We start from the raw sequence: 26,773 nt of genomic DNA, 5'->3' as shown, positions 1-26,773 counted from the left end.
TAAGTTAATGTGGGAAAAAAGGTGAACTAAGTACAATATTAACAGAAAGGCACGTAAATGTGGAATATTACAGATTTATTACAACTGTAATTTCAAAAGTGATACTGCCACTGTGGCCCAGTGTGGATTCCACACAGACAATGCAAATAGATAAACCTAAATGTTCAAATTAATTTTTGAGTCATAAAGAACATAATCGTCGAAAGGTTGTGTTTAGCACTATTGCAGTATTATAATACTTAGACTTGTAGAATATTATGAAATATAAATACACACTTGTCACACACTAGTCCCACAAAGTATATGAGATTATTTAAAATATGTGTCAGTGTATGAATACAATAAATGGTGTCATATGTCAATTAGTACATTCTATTAAAAGTGGGAGTTCTTTGTAAAAGAAAAAAAATCTATTTACATTTGTTGAACTATATTGCAAACAATTAGGCCATAAGGCATGGAATATATGAAATCACTGTTTTTTTTTATTGGACTAATTATCATTTTTATCCATTTTATTTAATTCCTGAGATATTCAAGTTTTGTCTCATTGATTGAGGTAGACTCAGATTTTATTACACATCGTGCAGAATGTTGAATAACCTCTAAGAGAATTAACTGAATGTGTCTTTTGCCACAGAGAGATATAATTTTGTTATACAATTGATGCATGACTCATGCAGAGGAGGAATACATTTAATATATAAATGTATTAGGTATATTAAAAAAAACTTCAAGTATAAGTTCAATATGTAAAATGTTGATCAATGCAATTCCCATTAGTATTAAAATAATATCAAATATTGATGCATACAAACGTTTATAACGATAAGTGTTTTCCTTTACTGGACTGAAAGTGTGAGTGAGAGTTTACCATACAGCTGAAATCTCTTTTTTGTGTGTTCTTTGCATCCTGAATTTATTCATAAAAATTATATAATTCATCTGAGATAAAGATGTGATCAACGACGTTGCCCGGTCCAATATGCCGTCGTCTGAGCTCAACAAGGTGCCCGGTCCAACATGGCGATCATGTTGACGTACACGTTCACCTACCAATCAGCGCCTCTTGTGTTTAGGTTTGCCCCGCCTACTCAGCTCGTTTGTCTCTGTATTTGTTGTGCACTTGTTCCTCCTGTTGAACGAAACCTTCGAGTCTCTGCTTTCCACTTCAAGCTGCAGAGAGATTTGCTGTCGCTCCTGTACGTTTGTTGGAGATAAACACCGAGCCTCTTCTCGTTCGTGCCACTTTATTTCATCAGCCGGTAAGAAGGAACACTTTTTTCTTCATCTCGTTAGTCCAGCACGGAACAGCTTGATTAGCACGCGCGACATAACAGCACTACAGCGAGAGAAACTAGTTGTTTATATGACAACTTCACGGCCTCCGGATCAGATGTTTCCTTAAAAGTCCCGTCATTTACTTTCTGACTTTTCTCTTTCACCTCCTCTCAAACTGTTGGGATGGTTTAGCCGTCTGCTGATTGAATGGACATAAGCTCCACATGTCGACAAGTAGCTGCTACAGGAGTTCGGTTAATAAATACTAATTAGCGACTGAATATCTGAATTCCATAACCTGTTAATTATCCCTGAACACACCACAGGCACCTGTGTATTTGTGTGTGTGCTTCAAGACACCTCTCGGCGCTCGGAAATATCAGAACTTTGAGGCTGCGTTCCACACATACTCTAGGTGAAGAACTACTGCTGTGCCCAGATACTTTTAAAATACAGCCCGATAAAATGATTTTTTGAGAAGTTAATTTTTAAGCGTCTTTAGTTTACATTGTTCTCAGCGTTTTCAGAAAACAATGGAAAAGTGAGATAGTTAAGTGACTCCTATAAACATTGTAATAATTATAAAGCTCGATTTTTCAAAATATCACTGATTATACTTTCGAAAGAAGTGAGCATTTTGATATGTTCTGTATTTTCTGATTTGACAGCTCTGTGTCTACAGTGTATGGATACTTATGGTTTGAGGTAAAGTCAAAAGATGTGACCTCAAAAATGTAAAGTATTAATTCAAATACTGTTCACAACCACAATAGCTTTCAAATGAAACAAATGTGTTTAAGTGCAGACTTTCACCAGTACTTTCAGGGCATTTACTTCCAAATCATGAGAGCAGTGAAAGAGACACTACATTTTGAATGTGTTCACTTTATCAAGGGACTCAAAATTGTGTCAGTGTCTTAAGTTGCTTCTGTTGAACAACCTGCTTCTGAAAGCTCCCTGAAACCCCTGAGCAGTGGTCTGCAACCTTTATGACCAAAAGAACTTATCAATATCTCAATATCACAGCTCCTAAAGTTATAGTACAGAATTTTGCCATGTTTACCAAACATGTAATTTTTGTTGCATTTATGAAATTTGGGTACTACAATCAAAGACTGCTGATTGGTTATTTTACTTGGTGTTTTGTGAACTTTTGTTATGTACGAGTCACATTTTTCACCTAAGAGCAACATTGTTTAACATCAGTTAAAAATGGTTACACATAACTTTGTGAGAGCTGAAAGGCCACAGGTTGCTGATCCAGGTTCTAGATGAACGGATGACACTTCTGCGTTTCCCCGCAGTGCGGTTTTAAAGGCGCAGTATAGTGGATCTCTGCCATTTGGATTCACACTGCAGTTTAATGGCTCTGAATTCCTGACTAGTGGTCAGTGGGCACATGATGGATAAAACACTGCCTGATGTTTCTGGTGCGGGGTACTGAGACTACTGACGGTTTGGCTGACAAAATGAATTGTTTTGAAACTGAGTGGTTCAGGAGTGGAAAAGCAAACAAAATCAAATAAACTGTCAGCACCTCTTTGAAGGATACTTTGGTTCTCCGTGATATATCCTGATGGAAGCTGTTTGGTCAGGTGACTCACGTGATCATTTATCACACGTGCATTGGAACCTGCCATGCTGCCACCCCAAGCCTGAGGGGGCATCTCAGTCATGGCATCCCGCACGCTAGCTCAGCATCCGTCAGCTCTGCAGACTCAAAGGCCTTGAGGAGGAACAACAGGGAAGCCTGTGGAGAGGCCCAAGACCCTCCTAAATGATGTCAGGGACCAACAGGGGGACAGGGCAGTGCCACAATGAAATTACAATGGCTCAGCTTTGACCAGGCACCTGCAGACAGAGGAGGGGGACACTGTTAGACATACATCCCACACCACCCCCCTGTTGGACACACCTTGGAAGCTTGACTATTTTGCAGCCGTTGACTGGCATTGGTGGTTCCAGTCCTCAGAGTTGCTGGAGTCCTGCAATCTGCATGAATTCCTACAACCTCGTTGGAGTGGCCTGCCTGGCCTTCATACGATACCGTGAAACAACCGGCAGATAAATGCAGACTGGATGAAGCTGCTTAGATTCCGCCTGAACTTCAAAAAGAGGAAAAGGCCCTGAGGCTGACCGCTGTCTGATTTTCCAGTCGCCTCGTGTGTTTATAGTCAGGCATTGCTGTGGGTCACTCGCAGCTGCAGCTCATCGTGCGTTCACAGTGACAGAAGCACATCGGTATTCGTTTACACCACAAAGGTGAAAGTAGCCACCACCTGTGAGTTAATAAGCAAACTGTGTGTCAAGGCTGCAGGTGAGAGATTTTCCCAGGAATCTGTTGTTTCGATCTGTGACGGATTATTCCTGCTGCGATGGTGTGACGCGAACAACGCCTACAGGGTTTATTTGCAACATGAGCAACAAGGATCGCTGGTCTCTTTGTGTCGGTCAGCGATTACGGCCTCCTCAGGTTAACGGGTCTGGTTTCATGGCGCTTGGCGCCTTGTCTTGTCATGTTTTTCACAGTTGTGGTGTTGCTGCGTTGTGTGATTAGGCCCGGGTGAAAGTAATCCTCACACACATCATTCAGCAGTGTTTTCCCCCCATCTCTCCGTCCTCTGTAGGATACTCGGCTGACTTGCTGGTCTTGTTTTTCTGACCTGTATTTCATGCTGCTCCGTCCTCTCTCCGCCCACTGCCGGTGAATCACCTGAGGTGTGGCAGCCACTTTCAACAAGGAGCCAAGCCGTGCTACCGCACCACAGATAATAACATACTGTGCGGCTTAGAAGAAGTCTTTAAAGAAACTAATGTGATACAATGGCCTGGGAAAAAGTGCTCAAGCAGCTCATGCAGTGTTGCGGTTGTTATATTCAGAAAGTGTCTGCATTGTAAAAGTGAAACATAAAGGTTTTCTTTCAGTTCAAAACTTGTATTTTCACATTTTGGGAACCAGCCTCCTCCTCACAGATTCAACCAGTTTTTCTGTGCATGGAAACATGATGATTCAGTGGAAACCTACAGCCTCCGCTGTCTGTCGTGCACCGCTGTATTTTTCTCGCAACACGGCTACAATTGTGCCCGAGAATATAGAGACTTAAAAAACGTTACCAACACCTGTGTATCGATCCAGAAATTCGCTCTGCTGCTGGTCACACTTAGGCCAGTTTGACATTGTTTACCGACAGCCACTCATAAAGACAAAGTTTATTGCTGAAGCGGTCTGTTGCTGTCCAGCATTGCTTCATCTCTGCCATTCTTTATCGTAGCAACACTTCTCTTTGATAGAGAAGCCAACATTAACTCGCTGGTAGGACATGTTCTGAGAAGAGCAGTAGGTGTTCAGCTCAAACAGCTTGAAACAACTTCATGAACTTAACTCGAAAAGGTGAATAACCCCTGAGCAGTGTTGTTCACCGAGTGTTAAAGCTCAGATGTGCAAGACATTCTGGAGCAAGTTTCATATTTGGCCCATTTCTCAATTTATTTGTAGATTTTGCAAATCAAAAAATGATCACTGGGCCTCCAGGCCGCAATTTTAATGCCACTGGCTCAGAAGCTTCAGAAAGTCATTGGGATATGTTAATCCCTCATATCAAGCCATTGAGCCACCTGACGTCACTGTGGGGTAAATTCCTTCTGTGTTACACATCTTTATCTTTTAAATACCTGCAGAGTGGCTGACAGTAGTGATCAGCAGACCACAGCGTCTAAAGTATGTCTCCACAAATATGAGAAATATCTGCATTGGCATAAAGCTTTTATTATGTAACACGGTGCATTATCCATTTAATCAAATAAACAAGTCTAGACCAGTGGGGAGCATTTTATTTGAGTTATTTATTTATTTTTTTAATAGACACCAGGTGTGAAGCCTTCGACAGGAAACGATGTGTAGCTTTTGATGTTTTGGTCATTGTTTTGAGATTGAAATCTTTATTCGCCTTGCATTGTTCCCACTGACTGTGATGCGTGGAAGCTTTTCCACAGCATCATGGATAAGTCTCCCTCGAGGGCCCATTAGCTTCCACAAACAGCCGAGGGTGGGTGGGGGTGGGGGTGGGGGAGTCCCACTGCTGAAACTGGGACGCCATCAGATTGTGACACAACCAGGTGGTTCAATGTCTCTGGCTGCTTTTATACGCAGGTCTAACGACATTTTCTTCCATTGCGTGCGTTTCTTTTTGTGTGTTCAGGTACTGTGGGAGACGTAACTCGGAAAACAAAAAGGCAGAAGTATATATGAGGAAGGTGAGTCACCATGGGTCACAGATGAGCGGACGTGGTTGGCTTTTAAATCTCAAAAATACCACAAAGATGAGGAAGAGCTTATCAGCTGAATGTAAAAGGGATGCATCTGTCAAAAGTGTCAACAAGAGATATTTTACCTGCTGATTTGATTAAAACTAGTCTAAAATAAGAACATTTAAATGTTCAGATAAAAGATAAAATGCAGCACAGTTTATCATTTAGTATTTTTTTTTACTTTGTTCCCAAAATACATTGCATATCAAGAGGCATTCAAAGACTTCAGTCAGATTTGCTTCGTGCAGCTTTGTGTCGCGGCGCAGAGTATTCAAGCTCAACATATTCTGTTCACTTCCTGAAGCGTTCAAACCCTCAGATGAGTTCAGTGGAAGCAGATCGTGAGAAGTCAGTTCGGTTTCTCACAGTCTCTCTCTAAATGATATCCAGTTGGCACCAATGTTTCTGAAAACATCCAAATGCCGAGTTGAATGTGGTCGCCCCAGTGGAGCGATTATTTGTGATGGTCCGGGTGAATCTTCTTTTAATACTAGATGAGCAGTCCAAAACAAAGGAAAACGCACTCATACTGTTTGCACATGCTTGTAAATATTTTTACTTCTATTATTTTATGAATGTTTGCCTAAAAAGTGACGTGTGTGACTTGTTCCCTTGTTGTTTTGACTGCACTAACATTGAGTCCTCGATACCGTATTTATCTTTCTGCCTGTTTTACTCACAGTTTGTTTCTGTTCCTCACTCAGATTTGGGGAGAGCGTTTCTCCCTCCGGCCTCCGATGGCCCTCCTGCGAGCTCCGTCCGTCCAGGCATGACCGTCACCCCCGCCACATCCAGCCCCGCACCTGCTTCCTCTTCTCACGGCGGCTCCAGCCGCAGGTCGGTCGTAGTGACACCTGCGGCAGCGTGCGCGTTTTTTGCGCCGACATCAGGTTTTAATTTACCGCTCGAGCCTCATCTCATCACATACCGTCTAGATCTGGTCCGGCGCAGATGGACGAGAGCGATGGCCTGCGGTCGAGGCTCGCCTCCGAGGACTCGCTGGCGTTGGCTTCCTCCTTGGCCGAGCCAATCAACCTGGAAGGTCAGCAGGATGAGGAGCTGCTGAAAGCTTCTCTGACCTTTGTCATTATTAAAGTTCACCCGAGAAAAACGGCTTCAACTAGACTTTAATCTGTCAGATCCAGACATGTTTTTCATCTCTTGCAGATCACACACTCCATCATGTCAGTTAAATGACTACATGTGAAAGATGAAGCCTTGTTTCTGATACGCAGTACAAATGAAATGATTAAAAATAACATGTACTACATCGGCTATGAATCCACTTACACAAACCCATGTGACGATTGAACGCAAGCGTTGTTTGGAAGATATGAGTCTGACTGACTGTCTGTGTGTCACCCAGACTCCCATTACACTCTGCTGCGAGGCGAGCTCGAGGCCGACGCCCAGAGTCTGGAGGCGGAGTCCTGGAGCCTCGCTGTGGACCCCAGCTTCCTGCGCTCCCTGAACAAAGAGGCCATCAAAAGACAGGATGTCATCTATGGTAAATACAACTGTTTTAAGTGGTCACAACCGTATTGCAAAGATTTTTTTTTTTTTTTGGTTAGTATTGAATAGTGGCATAGTTTGGTGAATGGTGAATAACTGCAACAGTTGAGTAAATGAGAAATGTGTGAAAACTATAAATAAAACCAAATTTGTTCAAATATTGGACAAATATGAAAAACACCATAATTTCTATTCTGGATTATGTATACTATATTGATCCCATATTTATTGAACCCATCCTACTGATACGAGCAGAATACACACACTGACTGGTGACCGGTCAGCTTTGGGATTTGAACCGACCCTCCTCTGGTGTGTGTGTGTGCGTGTGTATAAACATGCTTTGAGTGAGTGCTGGTCACGTCTCGATTATGAAAATCCAGTGTACAGTTCAGCTGGGATTTGGTGCAGAAGTAAACTATTGAACATCAGCAATAAGAAGATATGCTCCCAGTACTCCGGTCTCCTCCCACAGACCAATAACATTCATGTGAGGTTATTAGGTGTGAATGTGGGTGTGTGTGATTGTCTTCCTCTTTGTGTTTGCACTGTGTTGGACTGTGACCTGTCCAGATCGTTTTCTGCCCTCGCCCAATGGTTAAAGGAAAAAAAAAAAATAGAAGTTGGATGATGAGAGAAATGGTCTGCTCTCAATCTTTCATGAATTTCCAGAGTTGATCCAGACGGAGATGCACCATGTCCGCACCCTAAAAATCCTCATGCACGTGTACATGCATGAGCTGAGGCAGTCTCTGCTGATGGACGAGGCCAAGCTGGAGCGGCTCTTCTTCGGCGTGGGGACGCTGCTCAGCCTCCACCACATCTTCTTCACCTCCCTCAAAGAGGAACAGAGCCGGAGTCAGGAGGAAGGAAGCCCGAATGCTTACCACATCACACAGCTGGGAGACGTCCTCATCTCGCAGGTATTGACCATAAGAACTTCCAGACATTCTGTCAGACTGAAACATGTTCATCCATTTTTTTTTTTTTTTTCAATTTCTTGAAAATTTTACAAAATAATTTCGAGAACATCGAGTCGTGTGTGCAGAGATGAGCCGGGTACTCGCCGTGCTCAGCTTGTGTTTGCAAGCGCTGTTTACTTTCCCACACGGAGGTCGACACCAAACAGCCTCATCCGAAGTGCTGTGAACAAACTGCCATCGGCTGTCAACAGCAGGATTACCTGACAGCTCTTTCAAGTTCCTGCGACCTTTACCTGCCGTCGTGTTTTGAAAATAAGCTGCACGTCAGAGCGTTTGCTTCAGCACAGGGCAGCAATATTATTTACCGCAGTGATTATATAAAATCATTTGTAGGGGATTTAAAGTCTTTTTCGCCTTGACATTTGTTCTCAATAGCAGTGCTTTTCATCTGGGAGCTGTTTTTTCTCCCACATGCACGTCTGCACACTAAAAGAGCATTTAAAAAACACAAAAGGCAATGAAAACGGGAGAAGAAATACTTGAGAAATGAAGTGAAATACAATCTGTTGTCAACACAACCCAGGGCAGTAGGACTCATCCGATTGGATAAATGTTTACTCCCAGAGTATGAATGCGTTGGAAAATAATTAATCCCAGTTCAGCCAGACTTTAGTGACGTGGATATTGCATGTGTTAATATGACAGTCAGGGTGCGACATGCTGTGCATCACTTACCAGAAATGAAGGCTTGGCGACTGAAAAACACATGATTGTGTTTCTGGCTCCTGCTCTGTGGCACCTTGTTCTGCCCTGGTCGCCGCTCACGGTGCACGGTGCACAGTGCACGGTGCAGTGCACAGGTGTCCAGAGGAATGGCTGGTATGTCTGAAACGCTCCACAACAGGAACGGTGCTGTGTCACAGCCGCATTCCCACAGCGGTGCTGCGTGAACCTGGTTTTTGTCACATCATTCCACACAGACTCTGTTATAAATCATCCGCTTTCTCATGATGTTTTGGAAAAGTCACACTTGACTTTGAAACAGAACAAATGGCTGTTTATTTTTTTCAGTTTTCAGGTGCGACCGGGGAACAGATGATTGAGTGCTACAGTTCGTTTTGCAGCCGTTCCAAAGACGCCATCAGCTTCTACAAAGACCAGATGCAGAACAACAAGAAGCTGCAGATCCTCAACAGAGTAAGAAGTCGTCACTCGCTTTAGAATGTTGTCATCAGCATAGAGTGACGTCTGGAGGGAAAAGTCAATTTACTGTATTGATCCAAAATATTAGATGACCCTTCATTTACGAAGGCTCCAGAATAAACATAATGGAAATATTTGTAATTTTTTTATACAATAGACACAAAATTAGCACAAAGTAATTTGCATAAAAAAGTCTTATCTGTCAATCTCCGCACAAATGGTTCGTATTTTCATGAGAATGTTTCAGGAGCCGGAGTCGACTCAGGAAGTCGCAGCTAATCCCCAAAGTACAGTAAAGGAAGTAAAAAACAAAAGGAATGTATCGAACTGATCCGACTGCTCTGAAAGTAATATGAGGATGATATGATAATGATATTAACGAGAATTAAAAATGTGAAACGGGATGTTGAAGCTGAAAAGCTTGACTCTAGTTATTAGTAGTTATATAGTAGAGATTTTTGTAATGACTTAAAAACTAAAACTTTGAAGGTCACAGCAAAAAACTGGAATCATCTCTGGATTGTAAATGTTTCAATTCTTGGATGATTTTAATTTTCTGGTGTTGCACCTGTACATGTGTACACTGCTACACACACACACACACACACACACACACACACACACACACACACACACTAATCCATTTCATTAAATGTAATTACATGTAGGCACACCCAAAAGAGTGAAGACAATGACAATAAAAGGTGGATCATAAAATAAATGGGTTATAGAAAGTGATACTTGAATTTAACAGTTTGAAAATGAGGATTCTTCTTCTGAATGCTTCTTTCAGTCGTGACAGCAGATCATCTGCTTCCGTCTCACTCTACACTCTACCTCCTCTACTGTCCCATGATCTTCCCCTTCCCCTCCATGAAATGACTTTGTAATTCTCAAAACACTAAGCACGCCAGTGTAAACTGATGCAATTTGGATATGAATATAATGCTTCTATAAACAGGGGAGCAAATAATATTTTTTTGTCTTGATCTCAGGGGAGAACCTTTGTTGCTTGGTCCTCACATTTTTAAATACATTTTTTTTCCCACGCCTACCTACAGGAAGAACAAAATAGAGGGATGCGTGGGCAATGTTACAGAGCCTGCTTTAATTTCAACTGAAAATCAAGAGAAGCAGTGCAGCAGAATGTCTGAAACCTTGTAACTTTCACAAAATATAATGATGTTTAAAGTTCTGAAAAATAAAAGTGCTCATACAGTATCTGCTTTTTATCACTTAAAGGGCAACTCTGGTTTTTTGACACCTGGACCTTATTTATAGGTGTGTGCATGCTCATATACTCACTCAGACAAACATCGTGCAGCTCGGAGTCCTCCAGAAGTTATTTAGATCCAACCGATTTAGCGGGGACCACGGCAAGGGAGCTTCAGCGCGGGACATAGTCTCTGCAAAATCGCTCATTTCAGCTATATTTCTTCATCCATCGCCAGTGTTATCATAAAGTCAGCTCATCTACCGTCTTCAGGCGAGTCAGCTGACAGTTTTTGCTGACTTAGCCACAATTAGCTTGGATGGGAACGTTGGAGCTGTCATTTTACTCACAACAGCAGAACATTACAGCTCTGAGTGAGCACTGTCCCCCCCCCCGGTCCGACGGTACGGGTGAGCACTGGCCTATCCGACACACAGGTGCGCACCTTGCTATCCCCAAATCTCGGTACGCAAATGAGCGTTACAATGTTTCATCAAGTATACATTTTTTTAATTTGGTAGCGCATGCGCACCAGCTTATGTGCAGCCGTCTATAAACCATATAAAATTCATCATGTGTTGTGCAACACCGGGTGTGATCATTATTTACCGTTTACAAAAAAAAAGAATCAACTCTCCTATTTAAAGTTTGTCTGAAATTCAAAATTTTAGGTTTTAGTCTTAAAGTAGGTATAGCTATATGTACTGTTAGATCTCAGATACCATCCATGACAAAATTAATGTTAAAATATGTTCTTAATGTGTTGTAAAAATATCACCAAATAGGGAAACAAAAACATTTGTGATGTTATTATATGTCATGCTGTAAAAGCAGTTACAACACGTGAAAGAGAAGACAGGACAAAGTTTACGTTTATGATAGACTATGATAAAAATCAGTCTGATCAAGCTCAATGAAGCGAAGTTAATTATTTTTATTGTTTGATAAGCAGGAAAATGCAGGTAAATGTTTGATCCAGCTTGTAAAAATAAACTCTTTCCTTCCCCACAGAAAATCGGTCAGCTGCCGTTGGTGCGGCGGTTGGGAATCCCTGAATTATTTTTGTTGGTGACTCAGCGCATCACAAAGTATCCCGTCCTGGTGGAGCGAATCATCCAGAACACCGAGGGTAAAAAAAATCTCTTCATGTCTCAGATGTTCAGGGTTTGTTCACAGGAGACGGAGGGATTCCATTTTATTTATTTATACACGTGTACAGAGGAAAAACGCAACAATTCCACTTGAGCAAGCAGAGGAGATGGTGAAATCCTGACGCCTGTGCCCAACACGCAGCACTGTGGTCAAAGATATGTTGAGGAATATTAGAATAAACTTATTACATGATGCCTTTTACCCGGAAGAACGATTTCGACATATAAAGGTAACTTCAGGTTAAACTTTGGGTTTATGATGTGGTTTATAGTCCTTACCGCCAAGATATGTTGCTATGGTAACGTGTGATAAAGGTCAAACTTGATCTGCTCAAGGTCTTGTTCAAGATAAGTGCTCAGCCGACATCAAAGGACGCCCGATGAGGAAAAGAAAAACTAATGTTCGACGAACAGAAACTCAGCACCGTGTATTCAGCCTCAATATGTTCTACTAACTTCCGGAAGCTGTAAAACCTTGAGGTCACTGTGATGAGCGATCGTCTCAGATCAGGCAGGATCACAGCGTCTTACAGCAAATGATGAATTAGCCCGGGTGTGGCGAGCAACCGCTTCTGTTCTGTACAGCTTAATATGCAAATGATGTTGTTAAGTTGTTGACTAATTATGTGCATTTCAAGTACTGACAGACCAATCTGTATTTCTTAAGGATCACATTGACTGATGGGGTCGTTTAACCTGCTGTTCACAGCCGACACAGATGAGCACCGGTCTCTGGTGGAAGGTCTGGGCCTGATCAAAGACACCATCACGCAGGTGGACTCCCGGGTCAGCGAGTACGAGAAAGCTGCTCGCCTGAGAGAGATCGCCCTGCGCCTGGAGTCCAAACCCCCGGGTCGGCTGAAGGACGACCGGCTGCTGCGGAGGGAGGATCTGATCCAGGGCAACAGGACGCTGCTGCACGAAGGCCCGGTCACCTGGAAGTCCTCTGGCAGACAGAAAGGTGTGTTTCCAGGGCACCGCTCACATATAGACAGTACAACATCACGAATTAATGATTAGCATTAATGATTTTTTTAAAAGAAATGCTCATTAAGTGGCTGCTCAGTGAAGAGTTGTACGAGCTTTAAGCAAAACGTGCGCCAGTTTCCTTTTTCAAACACGGGCGAGTTCAGTGAAAGCCCGAGGGATCTGACAACCAGTCTAACAACAAGCTTTCATGGTACGAGTCGGGGCTGAAAAGGCAAACATGATTCAAATCCATCTGGCCGCAGTGCGAAGCGCCTGTGTTATTTTGACGCTGAGCCGCTATAATCTCCCCGCAGACGTCCACGCCGTGCTGCTGACAGACGCCTTGCTCCTCCTGCAGGAGAAAGACCAGAAGTTTGCATTTGCTGCTGTGGTGAGTTCTGGTAGAGGACAGAATTTAAATCAAAGCCCATTGGAGTGATTGAAAGAGTTTAAAAAAAAAAAAAAAAAAAGAGAATAAAGATCTGGCAAAACACATTCTCCAAACAAAAAGGAATTTTTGCTTCTAGCCCATAAAGTTCGACTTTTTCTTCATCTTCTCACTCCTCCTGTGTGGAATTGCTTTATTTATTGGCATTGCTCTGAAACGTGCCGTGTCGTCGTTGCTGGTGCAGGACAACAAGCCCCCGGTGGTCTCCCTGCAAAAACTCATCGTCCGTGAAGTGGCCCACGAAGACAAAGCCATGTTCCTGATCTGTACCTGCACCTCCAGCCTGCCCGAGATGTACGAGATCCACACGGGCTCCCGGGAGGAGCGCGCCAACTGGACCAGCCTCATCCGGGGCGCGGTGGAGTGGTGAGCTCAGGCCGCCAGCATGATTTTTCCCTCTGAAAGCGAAACACTGAGCCCAACGTTTGTGTGCTGCAGCCACCGCGAGGAGACGATGTACCACCAGCAGATCGCCAGGCTGCAACATTTCCAAGGTGAGACGTCAACTGATGGCGAGAGTTTTATGCAAAGGAGGATGACTGATTCTTGTCGTAAAAATGACAAAACTCTGCCTCAACTGGAAACATAATTATATTTTGTTGATTTTTTTTTTTTTGCCCATGATATTAAAAATTGCTTCAGTTGGACAGTTTTGTTTCTAAAGACAAAGCTGCAATAATACTTTGTGTCCAGTGGCCCAAAACTGTTTAAATCTGATGCACCAAAGTCAGTATTTTATTTCATCTTTGACAAATACAGGAGATATTGATAAAACTCGCCCAGTTATCTGTCATATAGAAAATGAAGTGGATTCTTCATTTGGATAAAACAGCATCACACAATCAAAACAACAATTTTTGCAAGGGGTTTATAGAAAGATGTGTTCATAAATAAACCCTGGACGTGACTGCAGAGGTCATTCAGTTTCTTTGTGCAGGTGAATTGTTGATAAATTTGTCGTTCTTTCCTCAGATACATTTGGATATATGCTTCTCGTCTTATCTTCTGGTTGCTCTGATCTGATATTTTTAAAGGAATCGTTCATTTTACTGACACCGTGCTGTTTGCTGCTGCACTTCAGACATCCTGAAGGAGCGAGACGACCTGATAAAACACGCCCTGGAGGAGAAGCAGCAGATCTTTGCTGCTCTCTATAAGGACGTGACGGAGCAGGAACCCCCCCGAAAAGGCCTGCTGCTCCGAGGAGACGCAGCCGACCTCCAGCAGGGGGAGACGCTGCTCATCGGAGCCATCGACGAGGGTACGGACCATGAGTCTCCTCTCTGACCTGAAAATTAACGATTTAGCATCAATCAACAGGCTTCAAATGTGAAGGAAGAAAAACTGATTTATTCTGACTTCTCTAAATCTTGTTGTCCAAATGGAATAAAGTAACATAAATCAATACTTGTTTAATATGAATGTTATGTTCCACGTGCCACTCCATCACTGGAAATAGACAGGAAACACAATATAAATAGGAACAATGAAGTCAGAGTCTCCCTCCTCCTTTAAACAGGACATTAAGAAAATCTCTTTTCCTTTCGATGACAGTGGAGAACCTGCAGAACCTGCTCTTCCTGAGGTTAAAAGACAACGGCCTTCACCTGGATGAGAGAACGAAGCAGGAAGTGCCGAACTGGACGGCCCACACCTTCGCAGACTCCGGTCCGAACCCGGCGGCTCACGCTCTGAACGGTATTCTCCACATTTAACTCGTCCTGTTTCTCGGATCGCTGGGCTCTGCTGAGCTTCTGGTCCCAGGTCCGCCTCTCCACCGCCCAGTGTGATTAAATCGACCAGTTTATCGAGTGATTTCCTTCCGTCAGATGGAGAAGCTGTGGACCTGTCAGGTGAAAGTGTGGAGATCCCAGTGTACCGGAGTCACTCAGGTATCAACCACACGCTGCAGGAAATGGACTCTGAAGGCCCGGAACAGTCGGTGAGTGAGCCTTTAAGGAAGGATCCGGATGACTGAATACCTGATTGTGACATTATTTGCTCTGCTTCCAGGCTGATGACGAACCCGACTCCGCTTCACTAGCCAACGTTAACTCAGCATCCAGTCATTTCCCCGAAGCTGAGGTAACAACTTTTCAAGTCCTCCTGTCCCGTCTGCGTTCATTTATGAGGAAATAACCTGCTTTGTTCCCTCTGTAGGTGTATGACAGCGTGATCCTGCTGGCACAGAGGCTCTACAGCTTACAAGTAAGACGCTGTCCCGTTCTGCTGCCAGCTAAATGTCTCATTCACGCAAGCCGATCGCTATAATAAAGTGTGCCACCTGTAGACAATCGTGGCGCACCAGGACAGCCGGATCGAGCTGCAGAGCGCCCTCCAGTCCAAGAGCAAGCAGTCCGCTCGCAACTACAGCAACGTGCTGCTGGAGCAGGAGAAGCAGCGCAACCTGGAGAAGCAGAAGGAGGAGCTGGCCACCCTGCGCAAGCTGCAGGCTCAGCACCGGGAGGAGCAGCAGCGCTGGGAGAAGGAGCGCGAGCAGCAGAGGCTCCAGATGGAGGCTCTGGAGGCACAGCTGCAGCAGAGGGAGGAGGACTGCCGGAGGCGGGAGGACAAGCTGAGCAGCGAGAAGGCCGAGCTGGAGAGGCAGCGGGAGAGCTACCAGCAGGACCTGGAGAGGCTGCGCGAGACCACGCAGTCGGTGGATAAGGAGAAGGAGCGCCTCAGTCAGGAGAGGGAGCGGATGGACAAGCTCAAGTCCAAGCTCATGCCGAGCGCCGGAAACTACGACGACCCCGCACACGTGAGCAGAGTCCCCTTCATTCACTCTGTCTTCCAGATTGAATCGGTCGCTTTCCTGAGCTCCCAAAATGATTGGAACTCAGTCCTCAAACTTAGCTGTGGATGAACTGAAAAATAGAATCATCCCTGCCGAACAAACTTAATAAATACACACCTGCAGTCGAACTGAATCATCCTATTTGTATATTTTAAACTGGTAGATTTCAGGTTTTTTTCTTTTCTTGGTTTTTAAAGCCTTTTTAAAACTGGACAGGTCTCCATTTGAAACAGCGAACCGCTGTGTGGGAGTTTTTGTTCGCCTAAGTTGGAGCCTCATGAAAACTGTCTTTGTTAAAGGTATAATGGACGACGTTTTAATGAATTTCGTGATGCGAATCTCAACTATTGGTCCTCCAACATGTCAGTCACGCTGGAGAAATGCTTGCGTAACGCCGTCGAGCGCGCTCGTAGGAGCAGCAGAGCAGGTAGGATGGTCTGGCGCATGCGCGTTTTTCAAAAAGCGAATAACAGACGTTTGGCTTCGACTTTTTCGATAAAATCGTCCATTATACCTTTAAAGCCGGTTTAAAACAAACCAGTAACTGTGACACCTTATAAACATCTTGGCTTTGTCTTTGTTGAAGCCTGATTAAACCTGACAGGTGACTCTTGTTACCTGTAACTTATTGTTGACCTTCGCTGGAGCGTGACTGATAAAGATGAATAACAGTCTTGTTTGAGCTTTGTAATAACTAGTTTGTCTTCTGTTGGTATTTCTGGAGCCTAATTAAAAATGGCAGATCTATCTTTTCTCTTCTTGGTCTTTGATAGACTTTTTGATACCGTTGGATGCTTCTTTCAAACTGCAGATTAATCACAAGTGTTAAGGATTATTTTGGTTGAAGACACTGTAGGAAGGCTGCTGTTTTTGATCTGTTAGAAGTTCAAAAGGTCAGGAAAAAAAACTTTAAGAAGCACATTTCTGTGCGTCCTTCCACAGGCCTGGAGCCTCTCCAGTAACCCGTCGTTCAGGGGAAGCGTCGTGAACGGAGGCGTTTCCCGAACTCCGACCGCTAAACACTCCTCCGGCCCCCTGGAGGTTCCTCCAAAGGTTCCCCCGCGCAGGGAGAGCATCAGCCCCCAGCCGGCCAAGCCGGAGCTGCCCATCCACCTGATCAGCACCACCAACCAGGTGCACAAACCGGCCAGCGTGCAGCAGCAGATCCCCACCAAGCTGGCCGCTCTGTCCAAGGGGAAGGAGAAGGGCTTCAAGGCCAAGGCCACCCACCAGAGGACGCACAGCGCAGGTCAGGAGCACAGACTGCTGAGATACATTTAACATACCTGATACTCGGCATTATTCTGGTCCTGAAAATTCAGGAAGAAGCCATCTGTGGATGACTTTATGAAAACTCGGAACTGAAATGCAGAATGACAGAATAAATAACATGAAAGGAAAGTGGGAGTAACCACGGACTGACGAGGCCTCCTGTTTCCACACAGCCTCCATCGACGTGAACCAGGTGATTCCCATCCGGGTGACGGGGAAAGAAGGAGGCAGTCTGAGAGCCACGAGGACCTCCAGTCCTCAGAGGATCTCACACTCCGGTAGGAGACAGCGGAGCAGAAACACTCGCACTGAACGCTGAGGTTTTTTCCCCCCGTTAAAGCACAACACAAACACCATGAAACATAAATACAGAATTTAAGATTTTTTTTAAAAATCATTTTTATTTATTTTTCTTGTTCCATACTTCACCTCTCACAGTAGATTTAGAGTATCGGTGACTGAACAGCGCCCCCTTGTGGAGGCATGCTGCTCATGTTCAGTGAGGGAGTTTATCGCCTTTAAATACTTTCTGAACGTTAATGCGAAATTGACTTTACATGCCTACATACAGGTGAGCTCTGTTCTTAACGTGACCAGGAGGTTCAGAGAATGAAAGGGCGAATGGCTGGTGACTTTCTGATCTTAGGTCAAGTATCGATACTGACGCTTTGGTGAAAGTAAAGTAACTCAAAGCTTATGTGGTGAAAGACAGCTAAAGCTTTTTTTTTTTCAAGTCAGAGACGCAAAATTCTTTTCTTTATTTTCCATCAACAGTTTTCTTTTCTGAACTCTGTAATTCATGCCCATATAATAAATAAACCACAGAAATTTGACATCAAAGCAAAATGTAATGAATTATCAACACAAAGTCATATTTTAATCTGATGGAATAATTCACTCCAGGCAAAATTGGTACAAATAACTTCTTAATCTGGAATAAATCGCCCATATTGAACTCGTGCTCGGCTTATCTGGAAAATACAAAGTATTTGGAAAGGTTGTCTTTGTTATTCCAGCTTTAGTATAAACAGTAATACATGTGAGGATATTTGACAAATCAGATTTTTACATCTCATAGTGCAGCTGAATAAAATGAATATTTTAAACTGCGCATTTAGATCAGCTTGAATAGAACTTCTTCTGAAGTTTCAGCCTGAATCTGACTGTAAATACTGGGATTTTAAGGCGAGAACTGACCAACACGTGTCTCGATCTGCACATGACTGGAAACAACTCTGCGTGTAACAGACGACAGAAGAACAAATCTGAAATATTCATTGCAACGTTTCTGCTGAAAAACATTTACTCCTGCAGTGCTGAGGCTCGTGCGCTCTTTTTTTTTTTTTTTCCCCCCCCTCTTTCTCTGTGCAGAGACGTTCAGAGCTCCGGGCTCTGCCCAGCGTGTGAAGGTGTCTCAGTCATTCAGCACGAGCAAGCAGAGCGGCAGCGACAGCCGCCCGCCGGCACCGCCTCCTTTCCCCAAAGAAGTCTTGGAAAAAAAAAAAAGCGAGGGAGATCTTCCTTTAGCGGTGCACGTCTGCAGGCGGAGGCTCCTGTCCGACGAAGAGGCGGGGGACCGCTGCGGGAAACAAGGAAAACATCAAAAACTGTAAAAACAAAGGCCTCTCTGTATTTTTGAGGAACATGCTGTTGTAAATCTACATTTTATCGCCAAACAAGTTCCTTTTTTGTAAATTTATTTTTTAAGAGTAGGTGGACTTTGCACTTGTTAAAGTGATGAACTGGGTGTGAGGATGTTTACATCGATCTCGAGTCGGTTTTTTAACTCACTCATGGAGCATTTAAAGTGGAGGAAACTTTAACTTCATGTTCACAATGTTCTCTGGTATAATCACGCTGACTGCCGTTTCCTCCCCCTTCCATGTAAAATATTTATCACATTCCACTGAGTAAAGATAAGGTTGATTTTACTGTTTCAGTCTTTTCTTTTCCTTTTGTAGTAGATTTTATAACTTTGGATTTTGCTTGAGCTCACAGGATCAAGTAAGTCCAGCAAGAAGGAAAAACTCAACAGGAAATCTTGTCCAAGGGGGAAGTGCGGTAAATCTCACCGGTGTGGAGCGTTCACTCTGACTTGCTCTCCTCTGGAGGGTCTTCCGGAGCCGGGCTTGGCCGGGGAGGGCTGCCGGCGTCTGTGGAGTCTGGCTCGCGTTCAGCAGACGGCCTCTTGTTGGAAGACGGAGCTGCAGCTGGAGCTGCAGCTGGAGCTGCTGCTGCCGTCTGAGCGCAGCTGATGGGTGCGAGGACTATGGCAGGCTGCAGGGGGAAAGAGGAAGCTTGAGAAAGTGGACTGGACCTCACTTTTTATGAAAGCAGAAAACAAACAGCAGTTTGAACCCAATCACAGGAGCTTTGGTGACTAAAGGTGCGCAGTATGGAGATAATCTCATTAAACTACTTAACATCTGTAGAATCGGTTTTAAAAAAGTGTGAGTGAGAGCATCTGCCACCGATTTCCAACATGTGGCTCTTCTTCAGCATCACTGTGAGGACTCCTTCATGGGTGCAAAGCTCTGATTTTCATCATGGCGACAAGGAAAGGAGTAAAAGCAAAGAGCTAATCTACGTCTCCGTCAGCGCCACTCGGGAATCTTACTACTTTCTAATCTCTGCAGAAATCAAACAACAGCAGACAGGAAGTGTCAGAGTGATCAGGATGTTTAATGGAAGAATGTGACGAGCCCAGATTGAATACCTGCAGTGACATTCAGAGATGGCTGAGCCCCCAGCAGCCGCCTACCGCACACCCACAGTAAGGTAAAAGGCAGTGTGAAACAGAAAGAGGCATGAGATGGAAGAATTTAAAACTGATAACTCAACTTAAAAGTTCTCCCTTAATCTGCATGATACGAAACTCTAGATTCTTTCTTTCTGTTTGGCTTTATTTAAGTCTCATTGGGTTTTTTTTTTTTTGTTCCTCCGCAGTAGGCAGTCATAAACTGGGATTCACCACACATCCACTCCCGGTCCAGAACTGGGGCAACTCCCTGCGCCACAGCGCTATCGTGAGGCTGGTGAGCACAGTGCAAGGCACCAGGTAGAGAAGAGCCGGCTGACTCATCTGCATCAGGGCGAGCGCCACGAAGGTGATCAGCAGGCCGATGCCGTACGCTGGCGGGAGGAGAGACACCAGCAGGGTTAGAGAGAGGCTGCCGGACGGGGTAGGAACAATTCATCACAGGATTTCAACTTTTAATCCTTCACAGATTGTCTTATTATAGTGGCAAAAATGAATATTCAATCCCTGAAGCTCCCTGTGTTGCTCCCTTATGCTGTTTTAACAGGATTACAAAATTTGAGCCAGTCTGAAGAATGTTTAAAAGATCAGATATCTGAGAGGTCAAGTAAAAAAAAAAAAAAAAAGTCCTCAAGCTGTAATGTCATGTAACATTTCTGTATTTTCACTGGTGTACGTACCGATTGTACAGGCCACAAAGTAGATCCTGGAGGATTGTGTTAAAATGTCAAACCTGTGGCAGTACGCCACCAGCACACCTGAACACAAGAAATTCAAGACAAATAAACACAGGATTAGACCAGAGTGTCGCTTCCGACTGGACAAACTGATTAGCTCAACTAGCTAGCGGGAGGATCACCCACCTGGTACGAAGATGTCCCCAAAGCCCAGCAGGGAGAAGGGTTGAGCACAGAGGGCCAGGGGGGAGGAGTTCAACCGCGGCACTTTGAGCACCATGGGAAGCTGGGAGCAAGGACAAACACATTTTTATCTAATCTGAAGAAATCAGACTGTTACAATCTGTCATCAATTCTGTCATCATTCTCTTCTTCATCGCGGTGAGAAGGTGTGAATGGAGGAAGGGTTTCAGTCGAAGCTCACCTTTTCATGTGTGGAGGAGTCAGAAGGACCAGCTGCAACCTCCACCATGATGCTTTCTCCATTCTGAGGAGAGAAGGCTGCGGTTAGTCCACCGAGTCCGAGCACAACGAGCAGCCTGCCGATGAGAACTGACGTACCCGAGTAAAGAAGGGAGTGATGAAGACAAAGAAAACGTCATAGACGAACAGGACCGTCAGGAGTAAAGTGCATGCCTGCAGAGAGAAAGAAAAAGAGATCTCAGTGCCAGCCTTTTAAAAACATGAATCATGTTTGTTCGAATTTATGAGTCGACGAACCTTAAAAGTGGGCAGCCTGACTTTTTTCAGCATGTTGAGAGTGAAGGCGATGCCCAGGATGTCCTGTAAGATCCAGGCCCACCTGAACCACACATGACAACACGACTCCAACATCAGACAGGACCATGCAACTTCTTTTAATGTCTGCTTTAGGATACAATGTGCTGAATTTGGACTGTTTTCTGAACATTTTCATAAACTGATTGTATAAATTGGACATTTCTGTCACTCAGAACATCGATAATGTTAGCATAAAGAGAGAGGATGAAGATCCATGAACTCTTCAAAATGACTACTTCCCATCTGTTCACACCTGGATTGAACTCAATAGGCTCAGATATACGGTGATGTTTGACATTTGATTTCATCTTAAATACTATACAGAGCAGGAGAAATATTTAAGTAATTTCACATGAATGAGGAAAGTTGGTTGATTGGTGGATATTTTTAGTTCTAGTTTTAATGAAGACTATTTGACTATTTGTACTAAAAGGAAAACACTCAGAAAACAGTCACAGTAGATTTTTTTAAGCATTGTGCTAAAATGTATTGTTTATATTGAAGCCCTTTGAGGCCTTTATCTACCATTTTCTATGCCTATATTGTGTTTTTACTGTTGCTGGAGTGCTCGTCTCTTCATACGGTGCGTTACGTGACGTTTTCCTGAAGCGATGTTTAACCACCAGCAGTCAGAGGAACTGCCCCGGTGTGAATCCTCACCTGTCTTCGTTGCGGAACACCGTCCAGACGAAGCTGACGCTGATGCTCAGGGCGGCCAGCAGCAGCATGCGGACCTGTGGCCGCTTGTGCAGGTACGGCAGGTTGTTCTCCGGGATCCTGCGTCAGCAACAGTTAGTCGACAACACGGAGGAATAAATGTTTCCAGTTTTTGAACGTGGGCGGACTCACCGGCACTTGCAGAAGGGGAGTCTCCTGACGAAAGGCCGCAGGCAGCCGTACAGGCCCACCGAGGACGCCATGCAGAAGGCGGCGATCACACAAAGCACTGAAGAGGAAGGTAACACAAGCAGCTCAACACCCACAAATCAATACAGAATGAAATGATTCAAGAATAGACGTAGTTTAAAATTCAACGGACGAGAACAAAGAGTAGAAATTAATTTAAGAATTCTATTTTATTTAAAAATTTAAGGAAAGAAATGAATAGAATTGGAGGTGTCTTTGCTAAATTAAGAAAAACAACAGTGTTCCTGGTAGAACAGAGAGGAGTAAACAGTAGCATCGTCTCCCTTCCTCCTGGCAGTGATTCGATCTTTTATAGGCGAAACTTGATCTGAGCCATTAAGCTCTTTCACACAGTCTGATCGGCAAACAGAATCTAATCTGTGGTTTCTGTAGCATGGAAAATGAAGTTGGGAGCTTTCAGCAGCCCAGAAGAATCATGGGAGAGTAATAATACCAGATTCACTTCAAAACTTTAAGATTGAAGCATGAATTTAAGAGGCCAGAAAGTTCTTCAGAGACTTTGCCCATCCCTGACAGCTGATGTTCGTTCGTTTGCGCCGGCGTCGTACCGAGGTAGTCGTAGAAGTAGTAGAGGAGCACCAGCATGCTGCAGCTCACCACCACGAACACACAGATCATGATGGGAGTGACGTCCAACGTCTCCTCGTCGTGCTTCTCCGCGCCGTCGTCCCGCTTGTCCTTAAAGTAGCGTCTGCAGGAGGGAGGAAAAAGGAAAACCAGCCACACATCCCCGTCAGCTCGGGATCAGACAGAGACTTTCCAGGTTCACTGTCGAATTGTTTTAGTGCTTCTTTTAGTTGGACAGTAGTACTTAGATCTGTGTTCAGAAATGGAGACGGTCTCTTCCAGATTCTAACTTCAAATGAATAAGATCTTAAAATATATTCATGTCCATGTTGGTTAAAAAATTAGGGGGAAGCATGAGAGAAAGAACTGTCTGAGATCAGTAATCTAAATTTGAGCTCATGAATCAGCCCAGTTTGGGAAGCTTTTGACCTTGGGTAAAAGGTCAAGGGAGGAAAAAAATATGTAGTCATTTTGATGAGGCTGTCAAACAGTTTTTACTGCAGATTTGAAGTAAGTAAATGTATCTAATATCTGAGAGGAAAGTCGGAGTAATGAAACACTCCTGTGTCCTTGCCAAGAAAATTCTGACTCATTTTCTCTAGAAATGACTCACTGGGTCAAATAAATCTGATTTAAATTTAGCAGCTCGAACTAGTCATACAGGATGGGCAGCGTGACTCCCACAAACCTCTCTTCATCTTTCTTCTGCTTTGTAAACTGAAAAGGTTCCAGCTGCTTTATGACGCGTATCAAACAGTGTCTACTTACTTCTTGCTGTCTCTGCTCCCGGCCCAGTAGCCTCCGATGGCCACGGTGCCCACCGCCATCAGGAAAATGACCACCATGTTGTAGTCCAGCACGGGCTCGTTGGGGGCGTACATGGCAACCAGCCTTGTTTTACCAAAAGTCTGTAAAAGAGAGAAACAGATTACACCAGTCTGATAAAGTTTGCTGACACGGTGTCGTCCTCTACAGTGTCTAATGTTACGTCCCTGTTGTTGCATTCAGCACCTCGTCCATCTAGACTGTACAAAAACATTGGTCCATATGCTTTCTGGACGTGATGCCTTTAACCATGGAGAGCATTTGTTACTGTGTGGTGCTCTCACCTTGCTTATTTCCAGCATGTCGTCATAGCTGATCAGTGCAACGGGGATGTCAATCTCTTCATACTGACTCTTATTTCCTGCTGGAGGTGTCTGCAAAAAAACAAAAAAAAAAAACAAAAGGAAAAAGTACATTTTTCATGTTTACCACACATAAAACAAGTATAGGGTCATACATGACTAAATAAATAAAACAGCTGACATTTTTGTGAGCAGTGGTGGAAATTAAACAATTAGGGCAACACGTTTCTTTTTGACAGACGGGTCAATGTGTGAGTGTGTCTCACCAGTCTGTCTTTGCTGACTATGAGCAGCCCTCTGGCACCGTTAATCTGGGCCAGGCGGACCTTCTCATAGAACGTACAGTTGCCCCTCATCACCATGGCAATGTGATTTGGAAAGCCCCCCTCCGGGACGTCGGAGGGCGAGCACAGGACCGATGGGGTCAGGTCGTAGATCTGCAGACGAGACTGTGAGACAAAACACGTTTGTAACATTAACGAGAGCTGTTTAATGTATCCATGATCCCTCCTCAGCTCCAAATAACAGTACTCTTTCTAGCAGTGCATGGAAACATGATTCTTTACAATCAAGTCAGTCTTTTATAATGTACGTCATTCATTTTCAATATGTTGCACAGCCTGTGTTTTCATGCTACTGCTGTCAATGGGCTGGTTCTCTTAAGATCAGTTTTGGTTAAAATGAGTTGAAGGGCTGTTATAAAACCTGTACACAGCCTTGCCTGATCTCTTTCATGAGAATGCTCACAGACGTTGACTGCAAAAGCCTGGGGTCATTTACAGAGTTGATAAACTGCCTCCAAGTACCACTTATCTCCTTCAAGTCTGGTTAACTGAAGCCAGATAACAAAAAATGCCCTGCTCTGCAGCATCAGCGGCTGGTGACAGTTGTAACGGGCGACTCACCGTCTTGTCGAGGTCCTGAGGTAGGCGTGCCCACTGTGAGTTGAAGAATATGCAGTAATCCTTTCCTTTGCCTTTAGCCTTGTCACTGAAATGGGCCATGCCGTACTCTGCCACCACCTGTCACAAAACGTCAGCAGGTCCATGACACATTCAATTTTTCTCCTAACATTTCAGACCCAAAAAAAACCAAAATAAACAGGTTCTGTTGTAAACTGCATCCACATTCTAATCATTATGCTGTGATTCAATTGTTTATCCACTGTTTCATCCACATTCTAATGAATATGTTCTGATTCAACTGTTTACTGTATTTTTACCTCATCCATATATTCGTGATTGACTCATGATTTTAATGCCTCCAGTACAACCGGCTAGAACTGACACTATTTGTGTATCTTAATGTGCATTGTGACTGCTGCAGGCTTGTTTTATCGAAGGTCAGAAAGCAGGGAGTCAGTTCACTCCCTGTTTCACTCCTCACATGGGAGGGTATTTCTGCTGACTGTTCATTCTCTCAAGAATACATGAGACCTTCATAAGACAATTGATGCCTGTACTCGTGTCCGAGAAAACGGCTGGTACTGCGCAAAGTTCTATCAAAATGTAACAGTCAATCCGCTTTTGTCACGCAAACACAAGGGTATAATTTCCCGACCGCAGAAAACATGGGGGCCATTTTTCTTGAGATTCTGACTGTGTTAGATCTTTCAGAGCTGTCTTCCAGGACTCCTGTATTTTGTTTTTTTTTTTTTATTGGTAGCATTTAGGTCTTCTCCCTGTCTGATCAACTTCAAACTGAATAAAAGAACTTGTGCAGAGACTTGGGAGTTTCGAGCATCCTTGGTTACTCCTTTCTTCATTTTTTTGCTCAAGTCTCAACAGTTCTTAAAATGATTCACAGATTAGGGAACAAAACCAAATCTTTAGACATGGAAGACATCACAGTTACATCTGCAAAAGCCAAGGCCTCTGAGGTGCCTATTACCCCGGGGGGGCCCCCACAGTGCCCACCAACACCACTGAAGAGGAGAAACAGCAGAAAAGAGCAAACGCAGTCGACATTTTTTACTGTTGATAAAGTACTGGGTATGGTTCCTCCTGAGTCTGCCTGACAGCAAATACTTTCCATCTGACGAAGTCCAGCAGGATCTGTCTACCCAGGACTGGAGGTGGGGGTAAAAGTCAGACTATGAGGGGAGATGGTGGGGGCAAATAACAGTAGAGACAGCAGATGAAAGTTTCCCCGAGCAGCAGGGTGCTCGGAAAGATGCAGTGAATCCTGACGGTGACAGCTCAAGTGGATCACACACACCATGAAGCGCCTTTTGAAGATCTCACAGTTGTAAAACCCAGTGATGTTTTTATTTTAAAAAATTTCTGCTACCTTGTCACAAATAAAACACGCAGATAAACTCAACTGTCCTTAGACACACTTTCTTATCCATTAATTTAAAGATGAGATTATGAAAATTAAGTACATACTGTGTAATTTTGACACTGACTTATAAGGAACATATTTCTCATTTCGCATTTATACCCAACCTCACTGTTTTCACTTTGTATTCTCTTGGAGCTTTGATCACAAATACTTTCTTTAAAGAAACCTCCGGTTCCTGAAGAGTTAATGTGCACAGATTATTGTAACATTTACAAGTGAGTTCGGACCGCAAGCTAACATTCATAGCATCCAAGCTACGGTTCCCTAAGCACGTTTAAACGCTCTGAAAATGTCAACTGCGTGCCGGTATGCGGCGAAAACGCATCCCGGAGCCGTTTCCGAACCACTACCCGCTGTGTCTCTCACCTGCCGGAGGAGAAAGGAGGCCCAAATCAGAGTTTCGGGGACCCTCATGATGGCTAGCTTGTTGTTGTTTCCCCCAGCAACCAGACCACCGAACCCCCACCGGCTGCTCACAAGTCCCGCCCCTTTTCCCAGGAGCGCATTTTGATTGGCT

At 44.1% G+C, this 26,773-nt stretch overlaps 2 protein-coding genes across 3 annotated transcripts; one reads left to right on the top strand and one right to left on the bottom strand.

The window, feature by feature from the left end:
- The first annotated feature begins 1,122 nt into the window (after positions 1-1,122).
- Positions 1,123-19,019, top strand: LOC115404846 (rho guanine nucleotide exchange factor 18-like). Of its 2 annotated transcripts, XM_030114180.1 has the most exons (21): positions 1,123-1,265; positions 5,481-5,535; positions 6,294-6,426; positions 6,525-6,631; positions 6,956-7,096; positions 7,774-8,024; positions 9,096-9,221; positions 11,452-11,569; positions 12,301-12,552; positions 12,875-12,951; positions 13,193-13,374; positions 13,447-13,502; positions 14,090-14,269; positions 14,563-14,706; positions 14,838-14,950; positions 15,022-15,093; positions 15,169-15,216; positions 15,299-15,769; positions 16,748-17,054; positions 17,251-17,355; positions 18,449-19,019. In XM_030114180.1, exons 3-21 carry the CDS (start codon positions 6,359-6,361, stop codon positions 18,688-18,690), a joined length of 3,060 nt encoding a protein of 1,019 aa, XP_029970040.1. In that variant the 5' UTR covers positions 1,123-1,265; positions 5,481-5,535; positions 6,294-6,358; the 3' UTR covers positions 18,691-19,019. The 2 variants fall into 2 exon arrangements, with proteins under 2 accessions (XP_029970040.1, XP_029970041.1); XM_030114181.1 differs by lacking the exon at positions 5,481-5,535.
- On the bottom strand, positions 18,420-26,719 carry sppl2 (signal peptide peptidase-like 2). The gene is made up of 16 exons (XM_030114182.1): positions 26,623-26,719; positions 24,819-24,935; positions 24,180-24,362; positions 23,896-23,985; positions 23,555-23,694; positions 22,768-22,910; positions 22,142-22,238; positions 21,953-22,069; positions 21,233-21,314; positions 21,074-21,148; positions 20,937-20,999; positions 20,699-20,798; positions 20,516-20,593; positions 20,049-20,209; positions 19,150-19,354; positions 18,420-18,656 (listed from the first exon to the last, which is right to left on the bottom strand). Exons 1-15 carry the CDS (start codon positions 26,668-26,670, stop codon positions 19,163-19,165), a joined length of 1,686 nt encoding a protein of 561 aa, XP_029970042.1. The 5' UTR covers positions 26,671-26,719; the 3' UTR covers positions 18,420-18,656; positions 19,150-19,162.
- Positions 26,720-26,773: the final 54 nt, after the last annotated feature.

The sequence above is a fragment of the Salarias fasciatus genome, chromosome 18 (assembly GCF_902148845.1).
Source record: "Salarias fasciatus chromosome 18, fSalaFa1.1, whole genome shotgun sequence".
NCBI classification, from domain to species: domain Eukaryota; kingdom Metazoa; phylum Chordata; class Actinopteri; order Blenniiformes; family Blenniidae; genus Salarias; species Salarias fasciatus.
Note: the sequence above shows the minus strand (reverse complement) of the source record. Positions and strands in the feature narration are given on the sequence as shown.